At 39.3% G+C, this 26,064-nt stretch overlaps 1 protein-coding gene across 1 annotated transcript in view; it reads right to left on the bottom strand.

Moving 5' to 3' along the window:
• The window catches only part of LOC124788465, a 254,276-nt gene that overhangs the window by 34,253 nt on the left and 193,959 nt on the right, over positions 1–26,064 (bottom strand). Inside the window, exons 7-8 of the mRNA XM_047255736.1 lie at positions 25,290–25,446; positions 24,989–25,111 (exon numbers count right to left, since the gene is read on the bottom strand). Of these exons, the coding sequence (XP_047111692.1) occupies positions 24,989–25,111; positions 25,290–25,446 (280 nt within the window). The remainder of the gene's footprint in view (positions 1–24,988; positions 25,112–25,289; positions 25,447–26,064) is intronic.

The following is a 26,064-nucleotide window of genomic DNA, read 5'->3' as shown; positions in this document are numbered from 1 at the left end:
CACTGTTGACCACAGCACACTTTTGGAAAAGCTTGAAGCTATAGGTATCAGAGAACCGGTAAAAAAGTGGTTTGAGTCATATCTGGAAAAGAGGATGCAGGTGGTTGAAATTACAGCACCAAATAATAACTAAAAAATTAAATTAAGATCAGGTCCAAGGGAGGTCACTGTAGAAGTACCCCAAGGAATTGTATTAGGCCTCTTGCTGTTCCTCATTTACATTAATGATATTCAGGTGTCAGAGAGACAAGCTAGAATCATGTTATTTGCTGATGATACTAGTTTAATAGGTAGTGATATGAAGCATTGCACAGTACTGTGGACCATGTCCGACAAGATATACAAAAATGGTTTAGTGCAAACAAGCTAACACTGAATGCAAAAAAAATTAATTATGTGCAATATGGAAAAATAAGTGAACATGACGGCTTAAATCCCACCATGGAGGGCAAAAACTTGAAAGAGTACAGTGTGCAAAATTCCTGCGTATGCACATTGATGAGAAGATAAACTGGAAGGACCATGTGGTGAGCTTAGCACTAAAACTAAATTCAGCATGTTTTGTATTTCGAATAATTTCAAGAGTTTGTAGTAATGACTGTACCAGATTAGTATATTTTGGCTATTTTCAGTCCATTGCATCCTATGGGATAGTATTCTGGGGAAAAACAAATTGCTGTCTAAATGAGATTTCCAAATTAAAAAAAATGCTCTATTCGGATAATGACCCGGAGTCCACCTCAAACACATTGTAGGCCCCTTTTTAAAGCATTGAAAATTTTAACAATTCCATCATTATACATTCTGAAATGTCTGTTGGTGATCAAAAGAAATCAGGACAAAATGAAAACCAATACAGACTACCTTAATTACGATACACAGCAATGTAAAAATCTCCACTCACAACCTGTAACAAGGACCTGAAGTCAGAAACATGTATGTAATCAAGGCATCAAACTATTTAATGCAATACCAAAACATATCAAAGAGCTGGAAAATGAGGATAAATTTAGAACTGTTATAAAGAATCACATGCTTGACAAATGTTATTACAGTGTAAGTGAATATCTCTGCGCAACTGTATAAGAATATATGTTTAAATTAATGTGACAAATGAAATTACATCAATGAATATGTCTGTCAAGCACATAAGAAGATTAAGAACCACATGCTTAACAAATGTCACTACAGTATCAGTGAATAGCTCTGCTCAACTGTATAAGAATATATGATATCATAAATGTGACAAATGAGATCAAAATATCAACGAATAGGTCTGTCAAGCACATAAAAAATTATGTTATAAAAACACTTATTAGTTGTATATTGTATTAAACATAAGATAGATTCATATGAATTTGGCATAAGAAATTTTTTTAAAAGATATTATATAGTTGTTAAAATGTATCCTTACAAATCCTATATCACAAATGTTATCATTGGGATGATAATAAATAAATAAATAAATAAAATAAAAGTATCTTCTTTGCAAAATCATAATGCGATGATATGTTGAAAAATGTTACACATGGGATTATTGTAAACACAGGTTGACAATTTACGGTAACTGAATTACATCTATGTATGTGTCAAGCTATGTGTATGTGCTAGCAGCAAGGAACATGTATAAAAGAATATAAAAAGTATAACTAAGGTATATAAAGAAGATATATATATAATACATTTGAAAAACATGTGGCAAATAGTTCTAAAAGGAATGGGGCTACTTTTCACATTTTATACAAGATGCTATGCAATAAAAATAGCATCTATTTTTTAATGCAAGTTGATCATTCAACAAATCTTTTGAGCTTAGTTTGGAAGGTTTATACATTTCAAATTCTTCTAAAACGTTCATTTTGTAGCCATTGTCAACTATATGCAAAATTTGCATGTCAAGCAAGGTCGGAGGAGGATGAGATGTTCTGCACAAGTTGACTAATATGGATTCTGACCATTTTTGTTGAGCAAGTAATCACAATTTTTGACTGCCTGTCATCTCTTAAAAAATGTGAAGATTAGCCCATTCCACTTTTATATCAGAACCATGTGCCACATTTTCTCAAATGTATTATCTATAGCTTCTTTACATACTTTAGTTATACTTTTTACATGCTTTTATGTATGTTCCTTGCTGCTAGCACAACAGCTTGGCACACACATAGACATAAGTACATGTGACTGAGTTACCATAAATTGTAAATCTTGTATGCCTTAGGACATTTCATAACATTGTGCGTCTATGAAGAAGATATTGACATCTGCTAAACCAATAAAAAGCAAGTGTCTGTAACAGACTTCATATGCTTTACATAAATGTATAGCCAAGGTCTAAAGATTTCTAATATCTCTAATTTTGTAGGCTTCTGAAGATGACAAATTAATTTGTCAGAACCATTAAAGTGAAAAGAAAATATACCTGGAACTGAAGACAGAATGTTATTCTGAAATTGTTGTCTTATCTGACGTTACATTTAGTTTCACAAGTACCTGCAAACTCTGTGTCCTGCTGAGCTGCCTGTTTGTCAACTCTCTTCAATTAGCTTTTATTGTGCATGTTTCTCTGTATCTCTAGAGGTGTAACAAGCCAGTCCTGTTATATGTTGTTGAGAGGTGGCGTAGTATTGATTTGGTCTGTCAGGATGGCAGCTCCCTATCCATGTGTGCCAGGTTCGATGGTGTACATGGAGATCAGGGAACAGTCGACAAGGCACAAGCAACTGAGGGATACTCTTTTTCTTAAATAAGCTGCCAAAGACTGATGTTTCAAATTGAGCTCTATTATATATTTAATAATTTCCTTCAAAAAAGAAGTCTATGTATTTTTAGCAAGGCTTTACTAACTCTTTTACTTACTTAAATCATGATGTAATGTCTATAATGGTCAACCACATTTCCCAAAAATTGTTGCAGTACAGCCTGAATAAGCTTAGTTGCACTCCATCAGCTTTAAGCCATTTATTTAATTTGCTGGAATCCATACCTCAGCCATTTCTATAATTTTTCAGCATAATTGTAATGGGGTTTACATGTTACAATGTGGCAACTTATATTATTTTCATCTGTTCCATTGCTCACGTTGCGCCTCTAGATTCTTTTCTGTGTTTTACAGGAAGAAGTACAATTTCACATTTGAACATTTTCCTTTAATCACCTGAAATTTTTACTGGCTTGGTCTTCCCCAGTTATAAAAATATGTGTAGCTGTCTTCTAATCACTTTCTTTAACAAATAATATAGTTTCTATTGCAAAACTCCAATTTCCTTGACTCTTTCCTCTAAAACATTGAACATTTTGTTATTCTTTTACCCATTTTCTTCACAAAGATCTTGTTGCTCACATGGTCTGGACACATTACCACTGTAAATCTAAGTCTTCCTAGCATATCCCTCACTCTCTCGGCATCTGATGATCATCTGGTTATCACAGCATCGGTGTATTGCTGGAGCTGGCAAATATCAGTCACAGGTCAGGCCAACAGCATGGTTGTGTGATGACACAGGTGGCCATGAACCACAGATCTCAGCCAACAGAGGAAGGGGTGATAATGAGCGATGGCTGTCCAGGGGATGCTGGAGGATCCGGCAGCATGGCAAATGTCTGGGTGCAGCTACTAGCTCAGACATTGCTGGATGGGCAAATATAAAAGGTGCCTGATTAACTGTCTGTTTTGTTACTGCAGGTGGTAGCATCATGTGATGAAGTTGTGCAATGCTGACTTTACACCATCCTACATGTGGTGCTGATGCAAGGCCGTTGTGTTGCAGACAACCACCTGCTTTGGTGATATTGACAGGAAATTTGGTCTCCGAATTTTAGTTGAAGCTGTGATCAAAAATTGCTACACACAGAACTATTACAACAGATTTCATTTTTAGTGTACACCACCTTTGGAAAATGCTAACACGATGGTTTCATCATGTCTTTGTTATCACCTTAGTCAGTCTGTTCTGGCTTACAATCATCACTGATAATGCCACACTTTTCACACTCATGTATACTTTTTACATTACCCACTGAATGCACCTTGCAACACATATCTATGCTGTCCCACAAATTCTCTACATGAAGCTAGTCCACACAACGCTGACTGACTACAACACTCATTTGTCCATTCTGCAGCAGAATTAATACCAACTCACAGGCAAAGGATTTTGGGACCCCGGGAGGTTTACTACAATTATATAATAATTACACGACGTTACTCATGTTTGAACTATTACAGAAACTGTACATATCCTCACTTATATCTACAAAATATTCTCTTTAAATTTATACCTATTAATTTCATCATTGTTTTCACTCATTAACAACATATATGTTATATTCCCCATGTTACCTATCATGCAATTAACCAACTGCATCTTACCACTGTATTGTAAAATACGGTATGATACTTGCAGTAAAAGGAAAAGAATTTGGCCAGAAGAACTTAAACATTAATTATTTACAGAAATAATCCATGACAGAGTCACTGATGGTTTCTATTACTGACCAAAACGCTCAGAGAACTATCACCCAAATCTCACAACTTCACCTTTCCTCCCGAAGAGAACCCTTCAGTGTATCATGCTCCATAGTCTCCACCATATCACTGACTTTTTTGATTAGCCACAAGGGCTCTACTGGCTTCAACCTATACGACATTATTTCAATTTCTATTGTACGCCTAGCATTTCTCTTCATCACATTTTTTCCTTCGAAACTTGCTCCCATGATGACAGTCTTGAAATTTTGCTCATAGTTCCCTAAATTGAGTCCAACACTTACCTAAGGCAGACTCTTTACTGTAGCACTGGCTGAGGTCTGAAAAACCAGGGCAGTATAGCCATAGCATCACGGCCAATGACCCATCTCACATCCAAGCGGTATCTCGGCATCATATCACAGTTTTTTAATCTGATGTTGCATGGTGAAACAATAAAAAAATCTTACCACAAGACACTGTTGCAACCGTGCAGTACCTGTTAAGACCTGATTTACTTTTTTTTTTACCTTCCAATCTGTACCACAAGTTTCACCTATCTAACTAGAGAAAAGAATCACAAATAGAAACAGGAGTGTAGTGCAGAAACAGAAAGGAAGAGAATAGCTCTGCACATGACTTGGGCTCTTTGTGGATGTCAGCCCACATACCTACTAGCATAGATCCTTGGAAGACTCTTAAATTTAGAACCTACATGACAACACTACAGTACCAAATTATGCCTACACTCATCTTGTATACACATACCATGCTATTATTTGCACTCACCTACACTTCCCCTGTACCAGAGGCATACCCAGTTCTGCCAAACACTTTCCCTACACTGTCCTGTCCATTATGCCATACAATGGTGCCAGGAGGCCCACCTGAATTAACAAGGTCTAGCTATTTTCTGTCTTGTCTACAGACTCCAAGTGGCTACAACCCCCCTCCCCCACTGCCTTCACCTCTGTGGCTCACTCATTGCACTATATTCTTGTAATCAGAACATTTTGTGTCTGAAGTGACAATTTGTCCCAGGAACAAAACTTGAATTTGCATTTCTCGTATTCTGTGGACAATGCTTGCCATTATGGTATCACAGTGCTTCCCCTGTCCTTAGCCAAATCCTCAATGTGATTTGATATTCCCTCCTAAATGACATACTATCAAACACTGTTGATATTCCCTCCTAAATGACATACTCTCAAACACTGAAGTTCTCCCATCAAGGGAACAGCTCCAGTGCAAGAAATGGATGTATGAGGCCTTGAATGAAACAAAGAGTCTAAGATTTATATAACAGCTGTTACTTGTCACTATTATCACTTCACCCAAACGTAGTTCTTCATTCAAGGGGTGAAGGCGCAAAGGACACACTGCCCACCTGGCCACTTTGTAGACTTTGCAGACTTTAGAGCCGCCCCTGTTCAGTCAAGCTGCCCCTCAACTGTCATCACAAGGCTGAGTGCACCTGTACCAACCCACCCACCCATGAAAAGTCCCTGGTAGTATTAGGAATCGAACCCAGAGGGAAAAACAGTTGTCAGTACCAGAAATCAAACCCGGGTCCTCTGCATAGCAGCCATCTACACTGACCACTCAGCTACGGACATGAACTAATCACATCAATTGTGCATGTGAAATGACAACTGAGAAATGGAACCAGGGTCAGGACTCAAAGTAGTAATATTCCACATCAAGCTCTACCTCTATAAATGTTTGAATGTACCCAATATTGTAATTTATGATGCAATTTGTTTGCACTAATTATTGTTACAGCAACAGTCACTAGAATTAAGTGTTCATTAGTAAACATTGTAATCTAATGTCATTTGTAGTCTTGATATGATGCCACATGCTGGCTTTGCCAGTCAGTTTACTATCTGACTGTACAAAGTGCAGCACAGTGCAAAGCTGACCTACAGTTACCAAGGAATTGCTGCTGTACTGCTGATTGTCAAGAAAAATATAGTAATGAACAGATTAAATCTGTAAGAATGTAAATAAGTTATACAAAGCTGCAACCAGTCACTTTTTTGAATAATTATGTTTTATTCCATGAACAGGTTTTTGAACCTTTTCAGGTTCATCTTCAGATGGTTTCAGGAAGTTACATCATTATTGCTAGCATAATGCTGGGTGCTGGCTCTAAGACAAAAAGATGGAACAGACTTTAATGTGTCACCATGACTATAGCTTATCTGTTGATATGGACGTAAATTTAGTTTTTTACTTACTGCGACAGTATTGGGGGCTTTTTTTGGTTAGTGTCCATCTGTCTGCCTACATTTTGATGTCCAGTTGTTATATCACTACACACACTTCCACACAAACTATATTAATTTACACTTTGACAGCAACACCTTTCCAGCATCCAGCATGCACTTTACAACTGTTGCTTGTAACAAAGATCTTGACAGAAAGATATGGCATAGGCCTACTTTGCACAGAGATGTAATTTGTTCTTCTTTACATGTATAAAAGTCGATATAAGGGCAAATATTTTAGTCAGACTGGTGATAACATGAGAGCACAAAATAAAATAAATAAATAAATTACTACAAGAACAAATTTCAGATGATCTGATATCTTATTTCTGTTTGTATATTATGTATAATACAGGCAGTTTATAGCTTTTTTTTAAAAAATCATGATTGGCATTAACATGAATACCCAGGAATCAATGATACAGAGTTATTGTATCTGCAGTGAGATGCAGCTGTCTGTATGACTAGGACCTTTACATTTAAATTAATAACAAACCTTCAGATGAACTGTTGACTTATATCTGTTGTTATGTTAACATGATCTGGGGTATTAGCAAGAGTAGATTCCGTTTATTTCAGCTAAAGGTATGTGTATAAAAGTTATAGTGATTGTAATGGACTAAAGCTGTTTGTATGGCTGTACACTTTATATTTAAAAAACCATGAACAAAAGTTCTTTAACTGTTGACTTATTTTTATTCTTACATTAAAGTGATCTGGAATATTGGTAAAGCCAGCCTCTGTTTGTTCCAGCTAGAAGTAATATGTATAAAAGTACTGATTTATGTTAGCAGTAGAGGGCTTTAACATTTAGAAATATAGTACAGGTTTATTCTGTAGTAGGATATTACATTGACACCAGTGTAGTTAGGATGTAAGGAGAGGGAGGGGAGAGGTCGTTCGGTTGGGGGAGGGGTGGGGGGGGGGGGGGGTTGGGGAGGCGGTGTAGGGTTCATTGAGTGGGGCTGAAGTAGAGCTTGAAACAGGGCTGCTTTTTCGGTGTTGCGTCAGACAGCTAATACATTAACCGAATGCCCTAGAAATGTGATTTTCGTCTATTGTACTTTGCACTTTTCGGTACTGATCTCAATGCCTTAACAATCGAGGTTACCAAACACACAGCGAATGTGTGACTCACGATCCGCTACAGCTAGTCAAAAAGTCAAAATGTCATCGAGGTATGAATAACAAAATGGGAAATGGCTTAAAATTTTATTAATAAAACACTGCCATGTCTGCACAGCAGTTTTTAGGCCATAAGGCATGAAAAGCTACTCATACTACCCAAATGGTGTAATGACACCTGTATTTGAAATGTCACTCCGAACCATGAGGACTTGGAGGTATTCCTTCTTGCCTCGATTACACTGAAGAGTTGTCCCTGTCAAGATGTGAGAAAAAGCCAGAATGTTCAGAACTGGGTCCCTGTCTGGTACTCTTCATGTATTCAGCAAGTGGTAGCCCCCACACATTCTCTGTGACCAATCCTTCTTCAGGACCAAATGTATGGACAATGTCCAAGCACTGTCTGATGGTCTCACAATCTCAGCATTGAGTAGTTCATCTGTAATATGCTTTGATATATGCTACCTGTCTGGCACCAAATGCCATGCCTTATAATTAACTGGTGGGTCAGGTGTTGTAGTGATACAGTGCACTGTCTCATTATTCACACCACACCTGGCTGTTTGTTCACAATGCTCGGTAAAGTCACTCGTCACATTTGTGGGGCTAGTGTGTACACTTAAAATATTAGGCACTGGACTAACCTTGATCTCTTGGAAATCTGTGTAGGCTGTGATGTCTCGTGGTGCATGTACTGAGTAGATGATGCAGTAGGTGCTGTAGTGGTTTTTGCAGATGTTGCTGTCATCACTGATGCTGCTGTTGTTGTAAGAGTGTGATGTGGTCTTGAGCATTACTTAACTCCTTTCTTAATGTATGTAGTCTTTTTTCAGATCTGCATTTGCTGTAGACAACTGTAGATGCTCCTGTCTAGCATTCTCAGACTTCTCCATCATACTGTGCAATTCTAGTGTTAAAGCTTGTTCTCATCTCACAACTCCATTGTGAGAGTCTTGCTGCTCTCTTAAGTAGTAACAGACTTGGGGGTGGCGCAGAGCAGCCGTAAGCCGTCTCCCCACTTCATGTTTAGAGGAATAATCCCACTACACAACATCGGTTCACTCAGTTCTGCAATTAAAAAAATGCCACGTGTACTTTCATGAAGGCTGATGTCTAAGGTTTGTCTACAATTCCATGATATTTAACAGTAGTGTCATTTACTTCCTGAGGTACCTGCTAAGGTGCTGACTGCCAACCCTGAGTCGATAAGGAAATAATGACGTGTACCATGGTCAAGAGTATATAGTCTCTTATCCGTTCCTCAAAGCTGTGTTATGCTTGTTTGGCTGTTAATCCAGCTGAGCAGGTGACTTCTTGGTTGAGTGCTGCACAGTGCACATACTGCAAGCCACCCCTTAAGTTTGGGTAATTAAGTGTAAATGAGCAGTTGCGTGCTTTGATCCAAAGCATGCATGGTACCAGTACATTTGAAAGTGTGTTGAAGCCATATCACGTGACGAGCTGAAGTCAGCTGAGGTTGGAGCAAATGTAGACCGAAGGCAAGCTCTTTGTGTGTCCGAAATGCTCATGGCTGCTCAGTCAGCAGAATCCAGGTGGAGCTGTTTTGGTCCCTCAAATCCAAGGGTAGCAAGCACTGAGCATTGCTGGAAGCAACTGCAGCACTTTGATGTCATTGCATGATTCCATGTAGCCTGTTAGCTAAACGTAACCTATTGTCTTCAGTGTCATGTTCTCCCTTGATTAAAACTGACTGAATAAGTGGTGGAAGTTTAAGCATCCAAATTCCACACAACATGCTGCTTGTCATAATATCCCAAGAGACAGGTTCATGTTACAATCTACAAAATTGTGAGGATATGTCGCAACCAATATGACTTTTCCAAGTTGTTCTGGTGTCTTCTTCAGGCACTGTAGAAGCATCGTCTTCGCTGCTTCAAATTCCCAGTTGACAAGGGTGTCTGTAGAATGTCACTTATGATGTGAGCATGATTGGAGAATTTGCACAGTATGGTTACAAATTTCTGCATGTCATAATCAGTATCATAACACCGCAAAACAAGTTCAACCATCTGAAACCAATTCTCCAGTTGATCTGGTTGAAAAGCAGGTAGTTTTCATTTGACCCAGAAGAAACTTCATATCACCTAAACTCTGTCCACACTGTGTATGTAAAGTCTGCCCAGGAACAGTGGTAGACAACTTGTTGCACCAGTGTACCATGGAAGGAAGCTGAGGATATGCAACATGGGTCTCAAGCGGTTGAGCACAGTTTTGAGGCACCAACGGGTTTGTCTGGAATGACACTGGTGCACAAGGACTGGTAAGTACACTTACGTGGCAGTCACACGGATCAAGGTATGTGATCAGAGTAAACCTCCGATGGTCTGTAACATCCTAATCAATGAACTGGTGTTTGCTGGTTGAGGTCTGTTGCTATGTGCATTGTTCCTGCACATGATTGCCATTAATGGCATTGTATGTATGCTGTTGCTATGTGCATCGTTCCTGCACATGATTGCCATTACTGACATTGTATGTATGCTGCATTGTGACACCACTTTTGTGTTTTAGTTCCATATGATTGTGAACAATGAAAATGAGAATGTTTGTCAGAGAACTAGTTTTTGCACAGTTCTGCATGACCTGTTGGAAAAACATGTGTTCCTGAAGTGTATCCATCACTGAAGTAGGACCTGAGTGTTGCACAAATCATAAAGAGATGAATGACCTGCTGTACTGAAACAGGGTCACTGATGTAGTTAACCCATTTCAGGACTTGTACAGAACCAAGTACTGACTGGTATAAACGTTTTTATTGCCCTTAAATTGAACTAAAATACATGGGAATGTCTGCTTGTGAAGGTGTACAAAACCAGATTGACTAAACACCACAGATATCACACATGTCACTATTTTTTGTTTCCATATCCTCATTCATCCATATATTGATACTAATTCATTATTCCATTCCATCTTGCTGAAGGGTGTCCCCACAAAGAGTTACTTCATGAGGGTATTACATTTCCTTTAGATTATTCCAATAAATCTTGATCTGGCATCTGCCTTTTGTACAACTATTTTTTCATGGCCTTTCATTTTTAATCTTTCTGCAAAATACACCGAGTGAGGTGGCGCAGTGGTTAGCACACTGGACTCACATTCAGGAGGACAATGGTTGAAACCCGTGTGCGGCCATCCTGATTTAGGTTTTCCATGATTTCCATAAATCACTTCAGGTACATGCTTGTAAATTCCTGTGAAAGGGCACAGCAGACTTCCTTCCCTATCCTTCCCTAATCCCACAGAATTGATGATCTCACTGTTTGGTCCCCTCCCCCCGAATCAACCAACCACAAAATAATTTTTCCATTAATATGCTGAACTTTTTGAGTATGTTAGAAAATGTAGCTTATGTAGATAGAGATAAAAGGAACAGCTTTTTAATACCACTAGTTAAGCAAACACAAAAGATGTTGTAGAACAAAGAACATGACAGAAAAAATTTCAGACAGAACAATGCAGCTATTAAAGAAAGGTGAGAACTTCAATCAAACAATAGCGGAAACATGACAGAACATACTGAATTTAACAAAACTTTTCAGATATATCTTCATGAGACTATGGGAGATACAGTGGAAATTTGACAAGGGAAACAACTGATATCTTGGACAGCCACCACATTTCTTCAGCTCTACATCTACATCTACATGATTACTCTGCAATTCACATTTAAGTGCTTGGCAGAGGGTTCATCGAACCACAATCATACTATCTCTCTACCATTCCACTCCCGAACAGCGCACGGGAAAAACAAACACCTAAACCTTTCTGTTTGAGCTCTGATTTCTCTTATTTTATTTTGATGATCATTCCTATCTATGTAGGTTGGGCTCAACAAAATATTTACGCATTCAGAAGAGAAAGTTGGTGACTGAAATTTCATAAATAGATCTCGCTGCAACAGAAAACGTCTTTGCTTTAATGACTTCCATCCCAATTCGCATATCATATCTGCCACACTCTCTCCCCTAATACGTGATAATACAAAATGAGCTGCCCGTTTGGGGTACTTACTTGAATTGACAGCCTTGAGAATTGTACTATTTATCGAGTAATCGAATTCCAACAGATTTGTTTTGGAACTCATGTGGATCATCTTACACTTTTCGTTATTTAGCGTCAACTGCCACCTGCCACACCATACAGCAATCTTTTCTAAATCGCTTTGCAACTGATACTGCTCTTCGGATGACCTTACTAGATGGTAAATTAGAGCATCATATGCGAACAACCAAAGAGAACTGCTCAGATTGTCACCCAGATCATTTACATAGATCAGGAACAGCAGAGGTCCCAGGATGCTTCCCTGGGGAACACCTGATATCACTTCAGTTTTACTCGATGATTTGCCATCTATTACTACGAACTGAGACCTTCCTGACAGAAAATCACGAATCCAGTTGCACAACTGAGACAATACCCCATAGGCCCACAGCTTGATTAACAGTTGCTTGTGAGAAACGGTGTCAAAAGCCTTCCGGAAATCCAGAAATACGGAATCAACTTGAGACCCCCTGTCGATGGCGGCCATTACTTTGTGCGAATAAAGAGCTAGCTGCGTTGCACAAGAACAATGTTTTCTGAAACCATGTTGATTACGTATCAATAGATCGTTCCCTTTGAGGTGATTCATAATGTTTGAATACAGTATATGCTCCAAAACCCTACTGCAAACCGACGTCAATGATATAGGTCTGTAGTTCGATGGAGTACTCCTACTACCCTTACTAAACACTGATGCGACCTGTGCAATTTTCCAATCTGTAGGTACAGATCTATCGGTGAGCGAGCGGTTATATATGATTGCTAAGTAAGGAGCTCTTGTATCAGTGTAATCTGAAAGGAACCTAATCGGTATACAATCTGGGCCTGAAGACTTGCCCGTATCAAGCGATTTGAGTTGCTTCGCAACCCCTAAGGTATCTACTTCTAAGAAATTCATGCTAGCAGCTGTTCATGTTTCAAATTCTGGAATATTCCATTCGTCTTCCCTGGTGATGGAATTTCGGAAAACTGCGTTCAATAACTCCGCTTTAGCGGCACAGTCGTCGGTAACAGTACCATCAACACTGCGCAGCGAAGGTATTGACTGCGTCTTGCCACTTGTGTACTTTACATACGAACAGAATTTCTTCGGATTTTCTACCAAATTTCGAGACACTGTTTTGTTGTGGAACCTATTAAAGGCATCTTGCATTGAAGTCCGTGCCAAATTTCGCGCGTCTGTAAATTTTAGCCAATCTTCAGTATTTCGCATTCTTTTGAACTTCACATGCTTTTTCTGTTGCCTCTGCAACAGCGTTCAGACCTGTTTTGTGTACCATGGGGGATCAGTTCCATCTCTTACCAACTTATGAGGTATGAACCTCTCAATTGCTGATGCTACTATATCTTTGAATTTGAGCCACATCTCATCTACATTTGCATAGTCAGTTCAGAAGGAATGGAGATTGTCTCTTAGGAAGGCTTGTAGTGACACTTTATTCGCTTTTTTAAATAAAATTATTTTGCATTCGTTTCTGGTGGATTTGGAAGAAACGGTATTGATCCTAGCTACAACGACCTTGTGATCACTAATCCCTGTATCAGTCATGATGCTCTCTATTAGCTCTGGATTGTTTGTGGCTAAGAGGTCAAGTGTGTTTTCGCAACCATTTACAATTCGCGTGGGTTCGTGGACTAACTGCTCGAAATAATTTTCGGAGAAAGCATTTAGGACAATCTCGGAAGATGTTTTCTGCCTACCACCGGTTTTGAACTAGTATTTTTGCCAACATATCGAGGGAAGGTTGAAGTCCCCGCCAATCAGCAACTATATCATCGGAGTCTGGCGGTCGGTAGAAGGAGCCAATTATTAACTTAGTTTGGCTGTTAAGTATAACCTCCACCCATACCAATTCGCATGGAGTATCTACTTCGACTTCACTACAAGATAAACCACTACTGGCAGACACAAACATTCCACCACCAATTCTGCCTAATCTATCTTTCCTGAACACTGTCTGAGACTTCGTAAAAATTTCTGCAGAACTTATTTCAGGCTTTAGCCAGCTTTCTGTACCTATAACGATTTCAGCTTCTGTGCTTTCTATTAGCGCTTGAAGCTCAGGGACTTTCCCAGCACAACTACAATTCCGACTGTTCCTTGATCTAAGCACTTCCTGTATTTGCCATGCACCCTTTAAGATTGCAGCCCACCCCGTACTTTCCACCCTATGGCGCAAGTCAAGGAATCTGCAGCCAACACGGTCGCAAAACCATCTGAGCCTCTGATTCAGACCCTCCACCCGACTCTGCAGTCGGTTCTGTCAACGATGCTGCATATGGTGAGCTCTGCCCTCATCTCGTAAGCAAGACTGGCAGCCTTCACCAAATCAGATAGCCGGTGGAATCCAGAGAGAATTTCCTCAGATCCAAAGTGACACATCTCATTAGTGCCGACATGTGCCACCACCTGCAGCTGGCTGCACCCTGTGCTCTTCATGGCATCTGGAAGGGTCCTTTCCACATCAGGAATGACTCCACCTGGAATGCACACAGAGTGCACACTGGATTTCTTCCCCTCTTTAGCCGCAATATCCCTAAGGGGCCCCATTACGCACCTAACACTGGAGCTCCCAACTACCAATAAGCCCACCCTCTGCGATTGCCCGGACCTTGAAGACTGAGAATCATCCTCTGAAACATGGCAGGCAGCTGCATCTGGCTCAGCCAGAGACAGTACCTGAAACCTGTTTGTCAGACGCACCGGGGAGGCTTTCTGATCAGCCTCCAGGGACATCTTTTGCTGCCTGCCACACCTTGGAATGACCTCCCAATCAACCACAGGCGAGGGCTCAGCCCCACTGCGGGCAGCAACCGGGGCAACCACAGCAGCAGACCAATCTGGGGACAGACGGGACGAGGTTGACATCCCCGTGATACCCAAGTCCGGCTCCCCACAGTGATGCCCATTGGCAACAGCCTCAAGCTGCGTGACCGAAGTCAGCGCTGCCTGCAGCTGTGAGCGAAGGGATGCCAACTCAGTCCTCATCCGAACACAGCAATCACAGTCCCTGTCCATTCTAATCGATGTTGAACAACAGTTACTGAAACACGAGTCCGTGCCTTGATAACGCAAGGGAAACATGCAAAGACTGTATGAACTAACCTGTACAAATGCCTCCTTCATAGGTAAGCTAAACTTTCCTAAAACTCACCCAATACAGCAAAGCCAACTATTTACCTTCCCTACTACCGATGTTACACATTTGTTCCATTTCATATCGCTTTGCAACATTATGCCTAGGTGCTTAATCAGTGCCATTGCGTCAAGCAGCACATCATTAATACTGTATTCAGACATTACAAGATAGGTTTTCCTACACATCTGCATTTACTCACATTTTTCTACAGTTACAGCAAGCAGCCATTCATTACACCAAATAGACTCATCCTGTATCCTTCCATAGTCACTCGGTAATGATAGTTTCCCACATATTACAGCTGCAAACTGCTGCTAACCCTACCCATCAGATCATTTATGTATATAGAGAACAAGAGCAGAGCTGTCACACATCCCTGGAACACTTCTGACAATACTTTTGTCTCTGATGAACACTCATCATTGAGGACAATATACTGTGTTTTATGATTTAATTAGTCTTTGATTCACTTACATTTTTGGGAGCCTATTGTGTACCCTCAGACCTTCATTAACAGTCTGCAATGGGGCACTGTGTCAAACACTTTACAGGAATCTAGGATATGGAGTCTGCCTCCTGCCCTTCATCCAAAGTTTGCAACATATTGTGCAAGCTGAGTTTCACACGAGCAATGTTTTCTAAATCCATGCTGATTTGTGGACATCAGATTTTCTATCTCAAAGATATTTATTATACTCAAATTTATAATATGTTCAAGAATTCTGCAGCATACTGATGTTAAGCATATGGATCTGTTATTTTGTGGGTCCATTCTTTTACCCTTCTTATATGTAAGAGTCACCTGCACTGAGTAAGAGATCTGTGATAAAGGTAAGCTCAGCAAGGGGCCAATGCCATAGAGTTCTCTCTGTAAAACTGAATTGGTTTTCAATCTGTAGGTGGCGACTTATTTATTTTCAACTCCTTCAGTTGTTTATCAGTGCCGCGGATGCCTTTTTTCTATGTAATTCGTATGGGAGTCTGTGCAACAGTCAAATTATGATACGTCTGTATCATCATTTTATGCAAATGATTTTTTAAACACAAAGTTTAAAACTTCAGATTTTATTTTGCTGTCTTCTATTGTCACACCTGACTGGTCAATGAGTGAGTGAATAGAAGGTTTTGACCTATTTAGTGATTTTATGTAGGATCTGAAATTTCTCAGAATCTCAGCAAGATCCTTTGCTGTGGTGTGACAGAGGATATGTACATTTCACACATTCATCTGTTTAAAGACAAACAAATTTCTACTAACTCTAGCCTGTCAACTGTTCCACAATGTTTTTCGATTGGATGGAATGATATAATTATGACTGAAATAAAAATGAAATGGAGGTATGTGGAACACGTAGCCAGCTGACTGGATGATCAGTTGACCAAGTAAGTCTTTACAGGACGCCAAGAGATAAGAAAAGGCCATCTACATGGTGATGTAGGATAAGATCCCAGGTATCGCACCCTTCAGCCATCCACCATGGTGGGCCCTTGTTTCCAAATAATAAACAGAAAAAAATACAGATTTTTATGTGACACTCAATAGCATTAAAAGAGAAGATTTCTGTACACTTACTGTGTGGTTTAATGGGTGTGATAAGGCCTTCACATGCTGAAGGTTGTGGATTCAAAAATCGTCAAATGCTGTAAATCTTTTTATGTTTAAATCTTTATCAAAACGACTCTGATCATTATTTTTATTCAATTAATTGGTTTGAATTTAATTTTTTATTTCTATTCTTTTGTCACATTTTAATCATCATATGAATTTTTTATTTGTTCTCATTTTTTCTTTATATAATTATTTTTCTGCTTGTCATTTTTGTGAATGTGGATTTAATTATGTTGATCTAATATAACATTAAAATATTTGAAAATGCTGATCTATCAATTAAAAAACAAAAGATGAAATAATCTATTGATATTGACTGTGCAGAAGTGTTAAAAATGTAGTTTCCATTAGAAGATGTACTTTCTTTTGGTAATTGTCATACAAACATTTAAAACATAGCCTAAATTCCTACTGCACTATGGACAAAATAACAGAGGTGAAGATTTAAATGAAAGAAGTGATAGTAAGTAAAATGAAATTCAAAAACAAATGAGGAACAGAAATAATTACTACAATAACATAGACAAAAAAAATAGGATGACAAAATGAAATAAATTAAATCAAAATTAATACATAAAAACCAATTAAAATCATTTGAACAAAAATTTCAAGTGGAAAAAGAATGATAGGAAGAAAAAAAAAGAGAGCAAATGCAGATGCTGATATGATCATTAAAATGATATGACAAAGGAATAGAAATATAAAATTACCTTTAAACCAATTCATCATCATCATCAGCCAATTCAATCATTAGATGATGTGGCCTCTTCGAGTCATGGATTCAAGTAGGCTTTCAGAAGTCTTCTCCAAGTGGGACGGTCTTGGGCAGTTCTCTGCCAGGTGTTACCAGCGATCTTCTTGATGTCTTTGTCCCATCTGTCTGGTGGTCTTCCTTTAGGCCTCCGGTGCTCTCTCGGACTCCACTCCAGTACTAGCTTCGTCCATCGGTTGTCTTTTCTTCTTGCAATGTGGCCAGCCCACTGCCATTTCAAGGAACCTACTCTCTCTAAGATGTCATTAACCTTCGTCACAGACCGGACGTCATCTGCCCTTTTCCTGTCCTTTCTTGTATAGCCCAGCGTTGATCTCTCCATGGCTCTCTGTGCTGTCGTAAGTTTCCCCTTTTGTGAATGAGTTCAGTGTCCATGTCTCACAGCCATACTTCATCACAGGAAGAATGCATTGATAAAATACTGCTTTCTTCAGATTTACTGGCATTTTTGATCTGAATACTTTTGAATTCTTCCCAAATGCTTGCCAGCCATGCTTGATGCGTCGATAGATTTCTGGTCTTATGTCTCCCTTCATATTTATAATCTGGCCAAGGTAGATATATTCACTGACCTCTTCTAGTAGACTGTCCTTGACTTTCACATCTCCAGCTGGGACCCATTTGTTGGATATTACTTTTGTTTTGGAAAGGTTCATGTTCAAGCCAACCAGCTGACATTCCGATGCAAGATCTGTAACTAAGTTTTGGAGCTCTGCGAAGTCTTTGGCCAGTAAGGCAATATCATCAGCAAATCTCAAGTTGGCAAGCCTTCTTCCATTAATTCTAATTCCCTTACCTTCCCAGCTCAGCTTTGACATAGCCATTTCCAATACAGCAGAGAACAGTTTTGGGGAGATGGGATCGACTTGCTTGACACCCCTCATGATGCGGAATTCTTGAGTTGATTCGCCGATGTTAACATAAGCTGAAGAATTCTCGTAGATTCTCCTGAGCACTTCAATTTATGCTGATCCCACTCCTTGCTCACTCAAAGCTTGGAGGACAGCTACATGGCTAACGGAGTCAAATGCCTTTTCAAAGTCAACAAAGGCAATGCAGAGAGGCAGTTGGTATTCATTCGCTCTGCTTATCACTTCACTAACGGTCAGAATATGGTCAATAGTGCTAAAATTGCTTCGGAATCCAGCTTGTTCTATAGGTTGGGCTGAGTCTAGGGTGGAACTAATTCGGTTTAACAAGATCTTTGTGAAAATTTTGTACAAAATTGAGAGCAAGCTGATAGGACGGTAGTTTTTAATATTGTGAATACTTCCTTTCTTGTGTATCAAAATAATCTTAGCCTTGTTCCACGATAGTGGGATTGAAGCATAGTGCAGGCAGGAAGTAAATACTTTTGCCAAGTGATTTATTGTTACCTCTCCTGCCAGTTTGAGGATGTCAGTGCTGAGCTCATCATCACCTGGCACTGTTCCCTTCTTCATGCTATCTAGAGCACACTTGACTTCCGATGGGAGTATATCTGGAACACTAGGTATATCATTTAAATTAGATACACTCAAATTTTCCCCTGGATTGCTATACAAATTGCTATAAAAGTCTCTGATGAACTTCAAAACCGCCTCTTTTTCAGTGATTCGACTGTCATTTCCATCGAGTGCGATAATCTGCTTTTTACCGATTGTGAGTTTGTGTTTGGCTGACTTTAAACTTGTCTTGATCTCCAAGCTTGCTCATAAGGTGTCTTCAGTGAATTTCTGTAAGTCAGTTTTCATTTCTCTTCGCACTGCCTTACATAGTCCGGAATACGCAACCATGTCACGATCGGTTTGGATTTTCATTCCTCTTCTGTTGTAAAAGGGTTTCAGTTTTGGCACTGAATTTCTTTGGTTGTTTATTTTTTTGGCATAGGCCACCGACTTCTTGTGCACTTGAAACAATCATTTCCGCCAAATCACAATTAATTGTATACAAATAATGATCAAAATAATTTCAATAAAAATTTAAAAATAAAAAAATGAAGTACCTGATGAGACTCAAACACTCAACCTTCTCCATACCCTACCCATACACCACACAACCAGTCTATATGATGCCACTATATTAATGGAATGGAGCATCTCACAAAATTCCAAAATTATTTTTCATCAGTAATTTGCAAATGAGGGCTAACCAGGGTGCATGGCTGCAGGGTGTGATAGCTGGGATATTAACTTACATGGCAGTATAGACAGTTACAAAAACTCAATCACACCATGAGGGACCTCAGGGGGACCTCACCTTGTCAGTGTAGTGACTATTTTGCAGTACATATCAGTTACAATTGTTAATTCATTTTTGAAATAAATTAAAAGAATTACCTTATTGTCTGAGGACAATGGACCCACTATTTTTTGACCCAAGTAAGGATACTGCTTGAATTTTTTTCATTGATGGCAAAGCTGAATGGTGTCACTGCATAGACTGTTGTCTGCATTGATGCGGGATATCCATGTCTCATTGTCCTAAACAATGTTGGAAAATAAATCATTTCCATCTTCTCAATAATGGTCCACTTGACATTTCTATGCTCTTTGTGTGTATTACAACACAGGGATATGTCCAAAAGAACAGACACCATGCATTCATAAAACTGATTTGCCTTGACGGGCTATGAATCCACAACCTACAGTGCTCATACATATTTATGTTCGACCTCCAGCAGGAATCTAAAATTAGTGAGCGTGAAGGACACGGACAGGGACTGAGGATAGGTGGTGCTACATGGGGGTGTGGGTCAGCCAAGAAGCATGCTGAGAGTATGTGCATTAATGATAAACACTGTGTCCGGATGATGCATCTGCCCAGTAAGTAGGAGATTCTGGGTTCAAATCCCGATCCGGCACACATTTTCACTCATTACAAATGATATCATTAGTTCTTTTCCTTTCCTACCCCCCCCCCCCCCCCCCCCCCACGACCACCAGCACAATATTAGATTGTAGATTGTAGTTTCTCTCTCTTTGCTGCACAATTTCATCAGTAATAGTCTCTTCGTCCTCATGATGTACATTTCTATGACCAATTTTTAAGTCTCTACCCCATTGTCTAACCTTTCTAACTAACATTACTAACTCATTACTGTGGGCTGATAAACTAAGCACAACTTCAGTTGAATTTGACAGTGCAAATGGCAGGAGTGACAATTTCTGAAGCAACTGATGTTTGTTTTCACTCACAGTTTAGAGACTGTTGAGTGAAAAAAATGGATTTTCTGTGACTATGTAAACAATCAATAGATGACACTGCATTCATGTAATTACTTTCTGAACTCTCAGTATTTAAATATAAGCAAACAATGCTTGTTTTTTGAGTATCCTTTGTAACATGGTTCAATGCAAGGCACTCAGCTACTGCGAGGAACTTCTGTGCAGGATAAACAGTTAGTGCCATGAAGAAGCTTTTGGACCTAGATTTGAAAATTTTGGGTGTACCACTCAAATGATTTAGTTCCCCTGCAAGCTTCCTGAAAATAAAACCTGCATGACAGTGCATAGTTCTCTGTACAGTAATGAAAGAATGTTACTTAAGACTAATTTTCAATGGGTGTATGCAGACATTCCCATTTATTAAGTCCTTATTATGAACCACAAATTCCATGAAGATAGTGAATGTGTAGAGATACCAGAGTTAAAAAAAATCCACAGTGCTTGTCTGCAAATTTTGTACCGGACATTCCTCAAACATCTCAGAGGTCCGGTTGCTTTTTTCTGGGTCTGAATATTTTTTTTTGTGAAATATGATACCTTAGGAAATAATGATAGTGACAATGTACTTGGCATTGTTCTCCCATTTTTTCTTACCGTGTGATACCTATCCTACTGTAAAACTATAATATAATTGGATAGATAAAAAATCTACTCACCAAATGGTGGCATGGGAGCACAAACATAAAAGAAGGTTTTACTTGTCCAAGCTTTTGGAGACAATGGCTCCTTCTTCCAGTAGAAGGGTTAAAGAGGAAGGAAGAGGGAAGAAGGAAAAGGACTGGAGAGGTATAAGAAAAGGTGTAGATTTCGGAAAAGTAACCCAGAACCGTGGGTCAGGGGAGACTTACCTGACGGGATGAGAAGGAAAGACTGATAGTTGGGGATTGCACTGCACGATACTTGAAAACTTGAGAGCTTAAAGGTGAAAGACAGGGTAAAATGCAAGACAAAGATTAAATCAAAAGCAGTGTGCACAAGTTAATAAAAGTGAAAAGCAAAGTGCACTGTGCATAACAGGGGCAGGAGGGGGACAGCAAAAAATAGACAGGTCAGAAAATGAAAGATGTAGGAAACTAAAACCGAATGAAGAAAGGAGTAGTTACTATGAAGAAATGTAGAGGCAAAAGAAATTAACGTAAATTAGGCCCAGGTGGGTGGCGAGAACCAAGAACATGTTGTGGAGCCAGTTCTCACCTGCAGTGTTGTGGAAAACTGTTGTCTGGAGGAAGAGTCCAAATGGCATGTGAGGTGATACAGGTACAGAGGACATGACTGTCATATTGAGAAGCATGCTTTGCAACAGCATATTGTGTGTTGCCAGTGTGCATCCTCTGCCTTTGCTCTTTCATCCCAACTGATAACTTAATGGTAGTCAAGCCAATGTAAAAGGCCGAACAGTATTTACATAAGAGCTTGTATATGATGTGTGCCATTTCACAGGTGGCTCTCCCTTTCATACAAGGTTGGTTAGGACAGTTCTCAGAATCACCACAAGAGGTCAGTGCTAGTACAACAAGTTGTTCACATGATATTCATTGGACTGTTGGCTGTGGACACCTGCCACGTCAGTGCTCTTGGAAGAGAGCTGTGGTGATGACGTGACTCTGTTATTGTTTCTGCGTAGTGATTTGTGAATATGGAATATATCAAGATTCAAGCAGTGGTTAAGTACTTCGTAAAGAAAGGTATGAAAGCAAAGGACATTCATGCCAATTTCTGGAATACACAGGGGCACTCTGCTCCTTCATATTCAACCGTTACCAAGTGGACAAATGAATTTAAATTTGGTAGCAAGAGCTTAGAGTATGATCTGTGCAATGGTTGGCCAAGATGTGTCACTACTCCAGAAATCATTGCACAAGTGCACAAAATGGTCATGGAGGATCGCCAATTGAAAGTACGTGAAACTGCTCATGCTTGCCAGATGTCATCTGGAAGGGTATATCACATTTTAACTGAAGAATTAGAAATGAAAAAATTATCTGCAAGATGGGTGCCATGACTCTTGATGCTGGATCAAAAACGCATGAGAATGGGCATATCAGAATAATGTTTGGCCCGTTTTAGGAGAAACGAACAAGATTTTTGGTGCCGGTTTGTGACCACAGATAAAACTTGGGTGCACTACTATACTCCAGAAACAAAACAACAGTCAAAGCAGTGGAAACATGCTGATTCTCCACCACCAAGGAAAGCAAAGACAATTCCTTTGGCAGGAAAGGTCATGGCATCAGTTTTCTGGGATGTGAAGGGGATTCTGTTTGTACATTATATCCCCACTAGGCAAACAATTACTGGAGAATACTATGCTAACCTCTGGACAAACTGCAACAAAATATACATGAAAAAAGACCAGGTTGAGCTAGGAAGAAAGTTATCTTCCATCAAGACATGAATTAAGGCATGGATTGTTGCCACACCCACCTTATTCACCTCATATGGCTCCGTCAGACTTCCAACTCTCCCCACAACTGAAAATTTTTCTTAGTGGACGAAGATTCACTTCAAATGAAGAATTGATAGCTGGAGCTGACAACTATTTTGCAGGCCTGGAGGAAACTCATTTTCAAGATGGGATCAAGGCACTGGAACATCGTTGGACCAAGTGCATTGATCTACAAGGAGACTACATTGAAAAATTAAAAAAAGTTTCAGTGATTCAAGTACTTTTTTCTATTCAGTTCTGAGAACTTTTCAAACCACCATCGTAGTATATGTTTTACCAGTTAAAGGGATGGTATAGAATAGTTTTACATCGCCCTCCCAATCTGCAAAATATCCTTGTCAGACCTTATGCTTCTTCTGCATTCATCTGCATACCCTATGGCTCCTACCCCTGCGACCATCCCACTGCAAGACTTACCCTATGCACCTTCCTACCATCACCTATACCAGTCCTGTAACTGGTAAAACATATACTATCAAAGGGAGAGCCACCTGTGAAATGGCACACATAATATACAAGCTGTTTCGTAAATACTGTTTGGCCTTTTACATCAGCATGACTACCATTAAGTTATCAGTTGGGATGAATGAACACAGGGTGTACACTGGCAACACACAATATGCTGTTGCAGAGCGTTGTTTTCAATATGACAGTCATGACTCCGTACCTGTTTCACCACATGTGCCATTTGGACTCTTCCTCCAGACATCAGTTTTCCACAACTCTGCAGATTAGAACTAGCGCTACAGCATGTCTTTGGTTCTTGCTGGGCTTAATTTATGTTAATCTCTTTTGTCTCTGGATTTATTCACAGTAACTACTCCTTCCTTCACTCAGTTTTAGTTTTCTACTTCTTTCATTTTCTGACCTGTCTATTTTCCGCCGTCCCCCTCCCGCCTTGTTATGCGCAATGCACTTTGCTTTTCACTTTCATTGACTTGTGCATAATGCTTTTGCAGTAATTTATGTCTTACATTTTACCCTGTCTTCCACCTTTAAGCTCTCAGGTTTTCAAATCTCATCCAGTACAGTCCCCAACAATCAGCCTTTCCTTCTCATCCCATCCAGTAAGTCCCCCCTGACCCACAGTTCTGGGTGACTGTTCCAAAATCTACCCATTTTTCTACATCTTTCCAGTCCTTTTCCTTCTGCCCTCTTCCTTCCCCTTCAACCCTTCTGCTGGGAGAAAGAGCCATTGGCTCCAAAAATTTACATAAGTAAAACCTTTTTTTATGTGTGTGCTCTCCTGCTGCCACTTAGTGACTACATTTTTTTTGTCTATCCAATTACATTATATTGTTAAAAATTGACAGTTTTTGTTGTTACTGTAAAACTTTTACAGTACCCATAATATCATCGTAAGTTGTAGGATCAGCCTCACCAAAGCAGACTCACGAGTGAAAGTATGTGACTTCTCCACCCACAGTGGAGCCATTAAGGTCTATAAAGGTGGTTCTCACTTTTCCATACAAATTCTTCCTCCCAGTAACAGTAACTGAATATTGCATGTGGAAGTTTTGCATCCAGTTTGCACTCAGTTTCCAATAACCACTCTGCGTAAACTCACACCATTCATTCCCATCATTATTTACTTCCTTTTTGCTTCCCCGCCATCCCTCAGGTCACTACCTTTACAGTTATTAATATGCCCTGTCTGTCTCTCTATGTAACACACCTTGTTGTCTTTTCTTTGGTTGTTTTCTCCTCCTCATTTGCCTCTTATCATTTTGCATTCTCCAAATATTTCCTCTCTGATGCTATGTGAAGTAACATCCAGTTCCAAAACAGTGTTTGTATCATATTCCATTTTGGCTAGGACTATTTTCACCACCGTTTTTGAAGTACAGCTTCGTATACATGATTAAAGCTTCTAAACAAATATTTAGTTACCTGGAAACCAGGGTGGAAGAACTGAACCACGTATTTGAACTTTCGTCACATTCCGTGATGGTTGTGTCTGAAGGTTGAAATCCAGACCAGGTTGCACTATTGAACGCTGTTCTGCAGTTTCTTCTGGAATTTTATTAAAAAATGTTTTGCCAGTTTATTATTACAACAACAACAACAACAACTACTACTACTACTACTACTACTACTACTGCTATATTGTGTGTGTGTGTGTGTGTGTGTGTGTGTGTGTGTGTGTATCTTCTAAGATACTAAACCAATGCAATTCCTTTATTTTGCATACCTGTCCCTTTTCCAGGAATCTTCGGCATGTGTTCTGAAAAAATGGAATCTTTTGGTCGGTTTGATGCAGAACTCACCGCTGAAGCAGCTATGCCAATATTATGTACACTTTCACATAGTTGGGTTTCTGAAGGCACAGATAGAGGAACTACAATATCCTACAAAAAGAAAAAAATCATTGTACTTCCTGTATAAAAAATGTACAGGAAACTGGGAAAATTAAAGCAAAAATGAATTTCATATTTCAATTATCATGGACTTTTGATCTGATCGAGGTATAATAAGTTTTTCTTCAGTGAGGTGCATCCATTTGATTTCTCATATTTATTTATCTCTTTAAAAATCAAAATGCTTTGTTATTAGACTTGTTGATGTTTAATTTGACCTCACAATGGGAAGAAACAGGCTTTTAGTTATCCAAATAGGTGAGAATAGTATCAGTGACCAAGAGCATTTTCAAATGCTCCAAGACCTGGTCAAACTCAACTGTCCAGTAGAATTTTATTAGTAGATGAAGGAGAAGTCTTTTTATTCCTACAAAGTTGGGGATAAATTTTCGTTAATAGTTGGCCAGTCATAAGGATTGTAACTCCTTTTCCGTACATTCACAAAACTGCAATTTGCTTTATGTAGTAATGGTGGAAATTTCTGTATAATTTGCGTGAGCATGGAATCTGAACACACACCATTTTGGTCAATATTAGGGCCTAAATTATGGACTTAGCGGAAAATGTCACTTTTCCACATTTAGGTTTAGGCATAAGTTTTGCAGAAAC

Source organism: Schistocerca piceifrons, chromosome 3 (assembly GCF_021461385.2).
Source record: "Schistocerca piceifrons isolate TAMUIC-IGC-003096 chromosome 3, iqSchPice1.1, whole genome shotgun sequence".
Taxonomy (NCBI): Eukaryota; Metazoa; Arthropoda; class Insecta; order Orthoptera; family Acrididae; genus Schistocerca; species Schistocerca piceifrons.
The sequence above is the reverse complement of the archived record's forward strand: the minus strand, read 5'-3'. Positions and strand labels throughout refer to the sequence as shown.